This window comes from Poecilia formosa, unplaced genomic scaffold, assembly GCF_000485575.1.
Source record: "Poecilia formosa unplaced genomic scaffold, Poecilia_formosa-5.1.2 Scaffold159, whole genome shotgun sequence".
Lineage (NCBI taxonomy): Eukaryota > Metazoa > Chordata > Actinopteri > Cyprinodontiformes > Poeciliidae > Poecilia > Poecilia formosa.
In genome coordinates, this window is record NW_006800098.1 from 454,972 (window position 1) to 468,781 (window position 13,810).

The window sequence follows — 13,810 nt, forward strand, 5'->3', positions numbered from 1 at the left end:
TATATATATATATAAAGGAGCACCTTTTGACAAAAGAAAGGAACTTACAAATGGACAAATGCACAGAGCGAATGTCGGGGATCTGAGAGATTCACACCTGCTTTTCTCTGAGGAATTGGTCCTGAGGTGCTTCCATATTTAATTAGAAACCTGGAAAAGATCCTCATAAATCACCAAAACACAAAACTGAAGGGTAGGCAATGAATGTTTTCCATACACATATGAGCACACAACACACACCCACACGCACACACACACCGCTCTGAGAGAGTAAGCCCATTGATAATTTATAAATTCATGTATGTGTGGTCTTCAGCTGGAGTCAGTGATCCAAAGATTTAATATGTGCATGTGTGCTACTTTTATTCTTATCTGTCGTCACTGCTTACGATTTCTCATGAAAAAAAAAATAGTGTTCTCATTTTTCTCAAAGACCTAAAACTCCCATTCCTGGATCGTATTACCTGACTCAGTGATTATACCAGATCCAAACAGTGAATGTGTTGCGTTTGGAAAAAAAAACACTGCACAAAATGGCACAAAGTAGTTTCTGAGCATGGGACAGATTGCCTATGCTATGTTTTTACATAAGTGCATGTTTGTGTGGGAGAGTATTTGTATGTCTGCTGAGTTTTTTAGGTTTTTTTTTTTTTTTTCTGATGGCAGTGTTTGGAAAGGAGATCCAGAGTTATGTCTGCTCCCAGACATCGTCTGGCTTTCAGCTCCCCATCTATTATTCACACACCTGCTCAGACACTCTGATGCACACACAGACGCTTCTGTTGCATCTTACTTTTTAACCCAACTTTAGTTTCCACATTTGTTGTGGAATTATTTTCCTTTTATGTCTTTTTCTTTTTGTTTTGTTTTTTACTTGGATTAGTGTAAAATTGAGTTCTTTGTCCTCATCTCCCAGAATACCGGTCTCTGTCTTCAAGCCGATGAACTGTTCGTTTGAGGATAAAAAAAAAAAAAGCTGAGAAATTGAGACAGAATGACAATCAGTAAATGAGGAACAAACCTATAGAACAAAAGTAGACTTGGTAAAAGAGCAAAACAAAGTTCTGAGTTATCCCTCCACTTTGAGCTAAGTTGATCAGAGTCTGTCATTAGGCCATTATCAGGCCCAGACATCTTTGTGGAGACATTTCTCTTCTTCACTACCCAGGTTAGACATGCTGCTGATTGATTTTTATAGAAGCAGATGGTCCAGTGAAGTGCATCGCTGCTATGCACCTTGCATACTGATGGTTAAAGGTCACAGTGGGGGTGTTTGGGAGTGACCTAATGAGTGTTGATCAAAGTCTTTCAGTGGACCCTTATTTGAAGAGCTCATATTCTTCTAAGGTCCCCTAAGAGAGCTATAGATGCCGTTTATGTCACATTGATCTGAGGTTTTTGAACAAATCCAACGCATATTTCCGTGGAGGGTGATTGACATTTAAAGAGAAGAGACTTGGGTGACTAAAAATAGTTTCAAAGGCCTTTTGGAAACTTTTAGAAGTTGTTGACCTCAGAGGTCTGCTGTGCATGTGAATGATAGCAGTAAGTGTATGTTACATTAAGCAGTAGGAAATGCCTTTTCTACTTCATCTGCTTGTGCAACACAGTCTCCCCAAATATGCCTCCCAGCACATATGCTCACTGCATTTTGGGCTGAAACATTGACTGGCAGGCTCCTGCATCCACAGGCCGCTTTCCAGCTGGACGAAGGAAGTAGGCATGAATTGAGGAAGCAGTCTTCTGACATTTTAGGCAAAAGAGCAAGTTGTGTGCAGCAACTAGCGATTGTAGACAAATATTCAAAACGTATATTTAAAATAACATGTGGAGCAGTTGTAACAATTTTGGGAGCATTTAATTTTGTAGCAATAAATGGGAAGTCTTTCTAAATGAACCATTGATAATGCCTGGTATTTGTTTGAAGGTATATCAAAGTATTTTAAAAACTAAAAGTCAAAGTGACTAGACTTTACTCTGGCCCTCTGAAGAATAGAGTAATGCTGTGCACTCTACAATAATCATGTAGTTAAAATGTGAAGCCCTAACGAATGACTAATCAAATGATTTAATACTACGGATAAGGTAAAACCGACATGTCTGCACATTACACACATGAACTAATATTTTTTATTAAATATGTTTTGGCTAAGTATCACATCATGCATCAGTTGAAAAAGTGATATCAAATATTTGATGTATGTCCATCCATACGGTGCTGTCCCTTGTGAAATCAAATTAAACCTCATGATGTACTGACTCCACCGCTCAGACTCTGTGCCTTGAAAAGCTTGATGTGATTGCCTCATTTGGTGCCCTCACCGCACTTTGGACCATGTTGACTCCATTAAACTGTGGCTCATAAGTGGCCCCCGGTCACTAAATATAATGGGGTGCCCTTCGCTATGTAGGTCTGACACCAGGTTGCAGCACTAATAGAGACACAGGTGGTGCTTTTCCATCACATTATGCTGCTGCTTCCTCTGTGGGTCTTTGAGGCCCCGTCTCGGGACGTACTAAACCAGGAACTTTTATCACTGTGAAAACATTTGATAAAGTGCAAACATTACAAAAATAATTGGTAGGAGACATGCGAGAGTTGGTTTTACTCAGGCAGGTAAGGCATTTGTCAGCAATAACCAGGCTCTGTCGGAGGATCTTTGCCTGTCGCCTCAAATGCCGTCCCGTGGCTTTAATGAGATGGAACAAAAAGAAAATAATGGAGTAACCGTATGTGGCGAGGGAGAATTATAAAAGTGGAAAAATCAATGGACTGAAATATAAAGCAGCACTTTGAGAAATGAAAAGGTGAATGGGAGGGGAATAAAACGGAAGATGGAGGAGCTTCTGACAACTGCATAGATTCTACCGTTACACCAACAAGTTCCAGAGAATTTCATTTGAAAATATTTTAGACCGAAGAGAGTTTTAAAAAATTTTTGGCATGAATATGTGTGCTCACCTGAGAGACTGGTAGATAAATATATTATTTAAGATGCAACAGAGGAAACAATATTAGTAATTTAACAAAAAGAAACAAAGGTTCCTCTTATAACACAAGATGGGGAGAAAGTCGATGATGGTGACAGCTGACGGCTCGCAGTCCACAGGTCACAGATGTTCTCTAGATTGAACTGGCTTTAAGCCTGCAGCTATTTCAAACCAACCCAAACGATGTGACTGGGAGAAAGAGCAAGATAACTGTTTAAAGGAAATAAATAACAAAAGTTGCGCTGTTTGCTCCCCGAACCTCCCACTTGGTCACACTGCTCTAAGGCAGATCAGCAGATAGCGGGGAGACCTGTCACTCATTCTGTAGAGCCATGGGGGAGATTGAAGAAGGAAAGCAGTGCAGAGGGGCGGGGAGGGGGGGAGAAATGAGCTAGGAAGCCTCCAGACACTTGTCCCCTTTTCACGATCAACACCATCATCTTTCACAATAACATTCTTGTCCGTCTCCTCTCTCGGTGCTTTTTCTGTTCATCTCTCAGCAGGGGATAAGATTTTATTAGTAGGTTGCTTGGAGCTGCAGGCTAATGGGCAGTGCACCTTTAATGCCACAGTGGTCAGTCACTGAGCCAGAGGTCCAATCACAGTGCTGTCTGATGGAATAAGATCACGTTTGTGGTGCCTGTGATAAATGTTTGTCGTGTTGGTTCCAGCAGAAAGGAATTCACATTTACAGTGGCTCTCAAAAGTCTATAGAGCCCTTTTTAAATGGACAGATATTTGTGATGCAAAAGGAATAATCTGTAAACTTTTAAGGAAAATGTGAAAAGAAGAGAATAAGGTGCAATCACCTGGCTGTATAAATATTCACACTTTGAAACTAACTTAGTTTAATTAGCTTCAACTCAGCCGCAGCATTCATTCTTGACATCGCATCTTGACTCGTGGATATTTTGTCATTCTGCATTTCAAACGTTCTTAAAATTGGTCAAGGTGTGTGAACTTTTCCACATCAAGACACCCCACATATATTCTGTTTTTTGTTGTTGTTGTTGTTGTTGTTTTTGTTTGTTTGTTTCTGGACTCTCCAGAAAAAGTTGTCTTTTAATTTGGTGTATGCACATTTGTGGTTTAAACCACAAATTATACTTTATTCAACCGTAGTAGATTTTGGGTTTCTTTACCTTACATTTTCTTTTACTTGTGAGGGGGGAAAAAAAATGAACAAGTAACCTCGGTAAATCTCAACTCAACAGGCAGGCCATTGAGGAGGTCATATTCTTACACAGCTTTAGAGAAAGTGACAATATGAATCTCTGAAGTTCCCTGCTAACAATGACATTTCCTTGATTTGCACCAACAAAGCACCTTCCTCATAGTGCACGCATCAGGAGAAAGACGTTAATTAAAATCCTGCTGTGCAGCAGATATGCCTAATTGCAAATATAAAACAGTCGAGAAGTAAGGCATAGAATGAGTTGACTTCCACTCTGCGGGTTTTTTTTTTTACTCATTCACCCTCCTACAGAGAGAGAGAGTGAGTGAGTGTGTGGGGGTTGAGTCAAAAGGAAAGGAAGAAGGAAAGAAGGATGATCTTAAAAGTACATTTAATGAGCTGAATGAATATTTAAGTCCTAAAACGGAAACCGGTAAAGCATCTGCACAGTGTTGTCTTTTTGGATAGCTCCCAGATAAAAGCTATACTCATTAAATGTGAAATATTACACCAAGAGACAATGTAAGTGGAGACATAACCCTGAAATTTATCATCCACGTGTCACTCTGTTCGTTTGTTTCAGGGCAGATTTTGTGTTTTATTCATATTTTTCTCAGATTAAAAACTTATGTTTATCAGTTAAACTCTTGGAAATGAGATTAGCTGTATGAGCAGTGAGTGTTACTCTATCCTGACACCCAATGTTACTGTGCCATGTCCTCATTGATGCACATAGATTAATGTCAAACCTACTACCCCCCCCCCACCACCCCCCATATACATCATACATCTTGCATAATAAGAAACATGTTCATGTTTGCTCTGTCATTGATTGGCATTAGCAGATGAAGCCAGTCAGCTTTTGTGCACCCCTTCCCTTCACTGTACCATATGTTTCAGTGAGCTGAACAGATTTGGGCAGCCAGACAGGCACCATTGTTATTCTGTCTGTGTGAAGACAATGCGTGGAGAGACATATTGGCATGATTTAGTGACGATGTGTTGTTTCTTTTCTACCCGTCTCCTTTTACAGTAAATGTTCTTCTCTATTGTCACTGTAAATCTGCCGGTGTGTCTTTCTAAGCTTTTAATGCATGTTCTGCCTTGCGTGGTTGACTTGCTAACGTTCTGCTTTGGCTACACAGAGAGGATGGAAACCTGACCATGTGTGACAGGTTGGGTTACAGAGTCCTTTGACATGTGTATACAGCGCTCCTGGACTGAAAGGCTTGATATCTAGAATGGGTTTAGACTTGTGACCTTAAAAACAAAACCACAAAAGAAAAAAAGAAAAACAAAACACCGTAATGTACATTGCACTGCAGAAATATTCACACCCAGAGAACCTTGCAACATTTTGTCACAGCACAAAGTAATATTGTGAAGAGGAAGAACATTTTAGGCAGTTATACACAAAAATCTGAAAAACATGGTATGATATTTGATAGTCTCAGATGCTTTACTGATTTAAACACTCGTTCTTCAAGGGTTACCCTGCATTTGTCTTCAGTCACTTTCCATTAACTCTGACAGATTCCCAATTCCTGTTGAAGTAAAGCACTCCCGCAACATGATACTGCCACCACCATGCTTTAAGGGGAGTGTTTGCATTTCGAATGTAACTCAAAAAGTTCAGTTAGATTGGACATAGGTGGACTGTCTTGTAATCAAGTGTCTTCTGAAGGTAATTGGTTGCACAGAATTCTGTATCAGATTAAAGAGGACTAAGTACAACTACACCCACACTTATACTTTTTTATTTATTTTTTTTCAAATTAAACAAAAGTTTCTTGAAGTACTATACAGTAACTATACAGTACTTCACATTGGTCCATTGCATAAAAATCACAAGAAAAACACAATATAGTTTGTGTTTATAATTTGGTTCCTTAAGTGGATAACCGCTTGTGCACAGCTACTGCAGCTTTAAGGTAAGAAAAATTAGCAATAAGAGTGGCTCTTGAAAATTATTTAAACTCTTGGAATTTACCAGAAAAAAAGAGCTGAGTTTTTTGAGCTGCAGGAATCGCGAAAAGCTCAGGTTTTGCCCAGGGAGTTTGTTTTGGAGGTTTAATGAAACTTCTCACCTAAATATTGTGAAATTCCAGTTTCCCAGCATGCCCCATGACTTTGGATGACATTCTGCTCCAGCCCGCTCGCCTCACTGTGTATGTCAAACCAGTGATACTTTAGTCAGCAGCTTATTCTGGCTTCCTTTACCCACATTTTGGTCATGGTGTGTGTTCCAGCCACGCCACGTTAGCATGTGTGCCGTGCTCAACAGACTGCGGCTCTGTGTGACAAGTCTTCCTTTTGCTGCTTCAAAATCCATGACATGGCAGTCAAGGACAGAGTGTTGCACTGTCTATCACCAACCTCAGTCAGAGGCACAAAGTTTTTCTTGGTTACTGTCTGTTTACAACTTTCAACATGTATTTTTTTTAGTTATTTTGGCTGCCAATAGAGATGCATCACTTATATTACACTGAAAGTGAACGTTTGTGCTCTTGTCCTTCTGAACCTTAGTTGATGCTGGGTCTCAACTATTCCTCTAATTTCTTCTAGTTGTATACGGAGCTGTGGCCAAATATTTTTTACACTGAAGGGGATTTTGTTTTTCACAGCCTATGCTCTTTAGTTGTAGCATATGAGCTGTTATTTTATATTTATTCACAAATGGAATAATATTAATAATAACAAAGCTGTGTTTTAAAGAATCTACGTTGCGTAGGATACTTTTAAATCCTTACATGTCCAAGAGTTACAGATTTTAAAATGGAGATAAAGTAGTACTCTTGCTAAATCTATGTTTCACTTTGGTATTTATATGCACAATTAAACCCCCCAAAGATTTTTATGTTTAAAGAATGTAACTTATTTAAAAACTGCAATCAAATGCTTTATTTATTCTGTTCATTATTACTGCAGACCTCACTTTTCTGCTTATTTGTTGCGTGTGCATGCAGTAACTTGCCTATTCCACTAGGGGATGCAGTTCATGTCCAAATTAGTCCCTTGTAGAAGGCATTACTTTGTTTAATCATTGCTAGTGCATGTCTTTTATTGATTCTTTGTTGTTGTTGTTTTTTTTTTTAAGATTTAGACATGAAGAAATGTGAACGACTTTTTATTGTCTTCAAGCCACTGGAAATTCTGAGACCCCTGCCGTTTACTGTCTTTAATCAGCAGTTAGAAAAGATGAGAGCTGGAGTCTGTGTGAGAGCTTTTAGCAGAGCGAGCTTTTCTGTGTCTCCCAGTGCCTGAGTGGTGCATGTTCTTTGACCTTTTGAGTTAGTGTACATCTTAGCCGCTCCTCCCCGAGGCAAAAGCAGATCTGCCTGGAAGCGATTGTCTCTGGGTTGTGCTAATGTGATAGCACAGATTAGCATTGTAATCCATTTAGCATAGAGCAGCTAATCCACTTTATTACTGTTGAAAAGGAATCAGATAATATTGGCTAGCACCACTGTGCTGCCTTAATGATTTTTGACTGATGAGAAATTAAGACATTCTGTATTAATAACTGATGTTTCCGATGATGAGTCCAGGATTAGTTGTGACATAATGAACCACATGATTTCATTTTTACCTCCTCTACAGGAAAAAGTGTTATCTACAGGGCTTTACAAAGTATTCACATTTTGTAAAATTACACCAAGTTGTGCAAAGTATTTTGTTGGGATCTTATGTGGTGTGCCATGCATTTGTGTTCAGTACAAATGTCGAATTGCTCGTTTGTGGAACCAACTTTGTCTGCGCCTCTGTGACTTTTTGAGACTTGCCAGTTTTGCAAATAATATTTATCTATGAGAATTCTTCAACAAAGTAGTTGAGCTCAATTACACTGGATAAAGAATGTTTGTGAGTAGCCATTTTCAGGCTTTGCCACAGTTTCTAAGTTGCATTTAAAAGCCTGGACTTTGACTGGGACATTCTACCACATAAATGCTTTGATATAAGCAATACCATTGTACCAATGCAGCTCTGGCTGGTGGCATGATGGTGTCATCACTGTGTTTCACAGTGAAAATAGTGGTGTGTTAAGGAGGATGTGAACCACATTGTATTACATGTATACACCAAAATTTTCATTTTTGGTCTAGATTGAGCACCTTCCTCTGCTTTTCCTTGGGACTCCTTTGTTGTTGGCTTCTTGGCTGCTTCTCTAGTTAAGGCACACTGAATATAGCTGCATGGCTGAGTCCTGCTAGGTTTGTAGTTGCACTGTAATCTTGATTTGCAAAGCTTGGAACATTATTAACTAATCTTCTCTAACAAACCTCTAAGGAATGAACTACATGCAGGCAGACTCGTTTTACTAATTAGGTAAGTTATTTGCACTGGATTTCAGTGTAGGGTGTCAAAAAGGGCTACATACAAATGCAATACAGTATCCTATAATAATGTAATATGTTTTAGGTAAAAAAAAAACATATTTAAAAAAAACTTTTTGTGGACACAGCCAAAAGCTTTGCAGGCACAGCTCCCTTTTGTAAAATGTGTCAAATTGTCAATAATGCTTTATATGGATTACAGGTTTTGCGACAAAGTCTGACAATCTTCAATTCAAATCAGTGGCTCTCCCTTGCGCGCTCCTCTTTAGTCCCAGTGTGACTTAACTCGCCAGCGTTGCATGCTTGTGGACATGCGGTGCTCTCCCTGGTGGCTTGTTTGTTTTGTTGGTGGTCAGATCCAGAGATGATATAAAGGAGCTTCCCATTGAACCCCCTCTGCTCCCTGGTGGCTGTGAATCTGTCCCAACACAATAAAACTCTATACTCAGCCACTGCTATGGACTGTCAGCTCTTAAACTCTATGCAACTCAGCACTTGGTCATTTGCACTGGGGGGGTAACATGATACACTCATCTTTCACTGAATGCACATTTCACTCACATGTGGTGTTCTGCAGGCATATGCACCTAAAATGAACTCGCCTAATAGGCCAGATTAGATAACCCCACCTGCTGAATCTGGCTTTAGTTCTTGTAATAGTTTCTTTCTTCTTGCCTCCTTCTCTTCTTTCCCCCGCCTATCTGCCTTCTGTTCTTTTCTGTGCAGCTGACCCCGGTCCATACAATGACTCCCGGTGGAAGTGTGTCAGGCTTTGATAAAACAGAACTCGAGGTTCTTTGTGATCAAGGTCACTACCTTCTCCGAGCAGGAGGCATGGCGGGAGGGGAAGAATGGCTGGGAAACAAACAAGAAGGCAGACTCGAGTGAAACGGGTGAACGATGGAGCCCGTTTGAAGAAATGTCATGTTGTGAAACTGGATATTTGAGGGAACGGCAGGGCAGTACCTAGACTGCACATAGTTTCTCAGTTTATGATATAATAGATGACCATTTCTGTGCAGACAAAAGAAGGCGTGGCTGGAAGATGAGTATCTTTTGGTGGAGAACATTGTGAAATTTAAATAATGGAATTTTAATCTCCCAATATGAAGGAAATATGCAGTTTTTAAAACATACAGGTTCCCTACAGTACCCAGGCTTATGGTCTATTTCAACAAAAAAGAAATTAGTTATCAGTCAGTTGGTAAGAGTATCCGTAAAAAAAATAATTGAATAACAATGCCCTGGTTATTAACAGCTCCACGGTCTTAAAAACTTCAGCTTCCAAGGAGCCAGGGTGTTTTTGTTGTTTAACGGAGGCAGAGGGAACACAGAGAGTTTGTTGTCATAATCTTATTATAATTAAGCATGAAGTGACTCACCTGCCTGGTCGACCATCTGCTTCCTGTCCAATTATCTCCTGTTTGTGCCCGTTACCTGCAAACACTTTAGACTGAAGGGCACAGAGAGCTACCAAGAGCTTGTCCGTACGTCCATACAGACCAGTGTGTGTGTCTGTCTGTGTGTGCAAGTTAAATCTATGGCGAGCTGAAAGCTGCTTGCGTAGGTTCGTGTCAGAACTGCATTTTCCTGCCAAATCAGAGGAAGAGGAGGCAGATTTAGAATAGAACATAGTTTGAGTGTGTGCGTGTGAGAGACGGGCTTTGTAAACGCATGTCCTGGCGCCGCTCAGACCGTTCCCATCACATCAGCGTGCAAAGTGGCAATTCCACGCCTTTTCTGCTGAGTAAACTTACCTGGGGATTCATGGAGCACAACTCTTGCCCAGATGCCATATTACCACAATTGCTTTGAAATTACTCAAACTATGATCGAGGAAGATGTACTTTTGTGATGCAGCGATTAAAGCTGTAATGTGTTGGTAAATGTACGGCTGTGCCTACTGAACAAATATTCCTAATAACGCCATCAGACACGACTTCAAAACACAGCGTTTATTTTCTATTTTTCTTTGTGTTCTTGTAACCGTTTTCTATTTTTCTGACTTATGTCTGATGCTAATAAAGTCACAATGCCAAAAATAAATTAGAAAATACCAATCTTGTTCTTTTTTTGTGTGTGTGCTTTGGATTTTTCAGATCCGGGTTGATGGCTCCTCTCGTGCCCTTCAGTATGAGACGGTTCAAGCTGTTGAGAACGGACCCATCTTGAGAGACATGGCCTTCTCCTCTGACCACCACTACCTCTACGTCATGTCGGAAACTCAGGTCAGAAACACAAGAAAAATGAAGTTTTCTCTGCTTGCTGTCATATTATTTCGTAAAAAGCAGCAGTTCTGACACATTATGTTCTTATGTAAGAAATCAGAATAATCTTTGGTATGCCAAAAAGAATTTTGGTACAGCATGACACGAGAATGGAAAATGCTTAGATGCGCCACTGGGTGCTGGGACTATCTTTTCATAGTGGCAGACTATGAGGACAGAGGATAGTTGTGTTAAATTATAGGGAGATGAGAGTGGTCTCCTTCCACGTGTGTGTGCACGAGCAGATTTACACCATCTCTTAGTACCTTTGATGACATGAATCTGGTGTAAAATAGCAGCACTCTGTGTAATGGACACAGTCTGTGAACACCTATCCTAGACAAAACCCACCAAAATAGCAAAACTAAAAGTCGCTCTAATGCAGGCTCCTGGATTTCTTCTGATGTTCTACATGACGGCACACACGTATAGAAACACATTGATTACATAAGGTCGTAGATGGGGATGGCCTGTTCTTTTGGCAGCGCATTGGCCTCTACACACAATCAGAGCCCAGCAAATACAAATGCTCTGCAAAAGGTAAAACTTACACATTATTAGAAATGCTTCTTTAGTAGAACGGATGCAAAGGGTAGCGCAACTATCCTGGTAAATACAGAATAATTGCAGTCATGTTAAGGATTATTACGAACTTGTTTCATGATCTGTGGCAAAAAAAAAAAAAAAGCTGAAAAAATTAAGGGGACCAACAGTTTTTTACAGCACTGTTTGTTCGAATGTGACAAGCTAACAAATGAATGTGATGAAGGGCATTATCAGAGCTTTTCTCATGTTTGGGTACTAACTTTATACTTAAAATAACATGTTATGTTAGCAAAACAGAGACATAATCAGGATAAAAGTGGATCTTTGTTTGCCATTTACCATTTTTTGGGACCATTTCAAAATCTTGTCGAATCTCCAAAGTACAGATAATGTGCACGTTATTCCCTTTCTTATGCTCCTATTTCCTGCCATTCAGTATCACTGAAAGTCGTTGTTTTGTTGTCAGCATTAGCCTTCCCTCAACTCTGCATTGTTTGCTGCTTTCAGAGGATTATAGACCTTTTTTTTTTTTTTTTGGCACTATGGAATTGTCAGTTTTTACTGATTATAGTGCGTAGTATTTGTTTGTGTGTGCAAAAACTGCACACATTTGAGGATCCCACATTATTAGATAATATTCTCAATATCAAAAAGACAAAGAATGAGTTAAAGCTGCCCTTTAAGTCAGAACTCTCATCATTTTCCCTTGAGGTCTCAGTCTGCCGGCTGAATGAGAGATGATGGAAAAACAAAAATATCCAGACGTTGTTTATCAAGAGTTGTGTGTCTCTCTCAACCATTAATGTGCTAATCTTCCTTCTCCCCACTTAATAAACCTTATAAAAGATCATAGAGAGCAAAATTGTGCATAATAAAACTCTTATTCTCAATTTTTTGTTGTATTTTGGAGTATTTTATGTGTCACTGTTACAGCCAATCAAGTTAACAAATTCAATATTGTAATTATACAGCTCATACTGGGGAAAAAAAACAACAACCAAGTGGGTTACAACATATGAAGGCTTTTAAGTAATTAGTCAATCTGCTCAGTTGTAAGTCTGAGCTCCTCTAACAGTTTACGCAAAACAATTGAGAATTGCCAAACACAGACTAAAGTAGTTAATGAAGCCAAAAAAACCAAACAAAAATACAAAACCCAAATCCAGTGTACAAACAATCTTAATCAGTGCCAGAGGAGTTTGAAGGGCAAGAAAAGATCGAGTGACTACCACTTGGTTGAATTCTTTGACTGATTGATTGTACTTGTGTGATTTAATAAATTAAATGTTTTTAAGGTTGATACATTTATGTACCTGAATTCAGTTTTCTAAAAATTTAGTTTAGTATGACTTGATATGCAATGCTTTGAAGAGTAATATATTAATTTGTCCAAGAATTGCCAGGGTCGGTCATTATTAAGGATTTATCCTTTTGATTCAGAAAACCTGAATAATGTGTTGGTATCTCTTTCCACCTGCTGTGATTCTTCTATTAAATACAATTTAGTTCTGACATGTCTTTCATGGCTTATCAGGAGTAAGTGCAAATTACTTTCTGTGAGATATGGACACGCAGCCAGAACATTCATATTATTTTCCTTCACTGATTTCATGAAATGAAATAGTTTCACCTTCGAGTTCATGCCTCAAGTTAGATCCCAAATATTTCTTGAAATGCAAAATAAAAAAAAATCAAACATACACTCACACTTGGCGAGTTTCTAAGCAGATTTCAGTTTTTTTCTGACTCGGAGAGAATCAGTAATATTCACCTGTTTTCTTTTTTCTTTTTTTTTTTTAAACTGTACAATGTATTTGCTCACAGGCTGCACACAGCGAGGACACTCGTAGAGCAGCTGTTGCGTTTTATAGTACGGCAGGTGTGGTGTTTGTACAACTCTATTAGATGCATAAGACACTGGTTGGAAAAGTAAGACGAGCTTGAAATAAAATGGCATAAACATGTTTTGCAGAGCTGCTGTTACAGCCGTAAACACACAGTTAATGTTCAAAACCTTGTAAAAACGACTTATGTGGTTTTCTAACAGTCTTCTTCCCAGAAATAACTACATTTAATGCTTTCGAATCATGAAAAAATAATAGTTCCCAGAAAGTCCGGTGTCATATTAATTTCCTTTGTTCTTAAAAAAAAAAGGTGGGATTCTATTACTTTATTGACTTCAATTACTGTTTGATCCGTTCGGCAATAAATGTCAATTTGAATTGCCGTTGTTTGCTTCCTGCTAACCTCCCAGTGACTGCCAATTTCAGAGAGGGCATGTGGACAGTCATCCTAGCAAAGCTCCAGTATCGAGTGAGGAACCACTCGCTTGATGATTGCGCCGGTTTAGAATAACATCCACAACACACACATGCACACTCCCAACTCCCAGCAGTGATGGATGCTGTTAAAGCAGCCTGAGTTGGTCGATGGCTGAAGGTCCACCTGCTGTTTCTGGGGCCTGGGACCGAGGCGCTCGCTGAGAGAGTGTGATTCTT

The 13,810-nt window shown here is 39.4% G+C and overlaps 1 protein-coding gene across 2 annotated transcripts in view; it reads left to right on the forward strand.

Annotated features, from left to right (window-relative positions):
- Positions 1-13,810, forward strand: part of plxna4 (plexin A4) — a 230,127-nt gene that overhangs the window by 123,386 nt on the left and 92,931 nt on the right. For both annotated transcript variants that reach the window (XM_007564424.2, XM_007564425.2), the window contains exon 4: positions 10,599-10,727. In XM_007564424.2, coding sequence (XP_007564486.1) covers positions 10,599-10,727 — 129 coding nt within the window. The remainder of the gene's footprint in view (positions 1-10,598; positions 10,728-13,810) is intronic.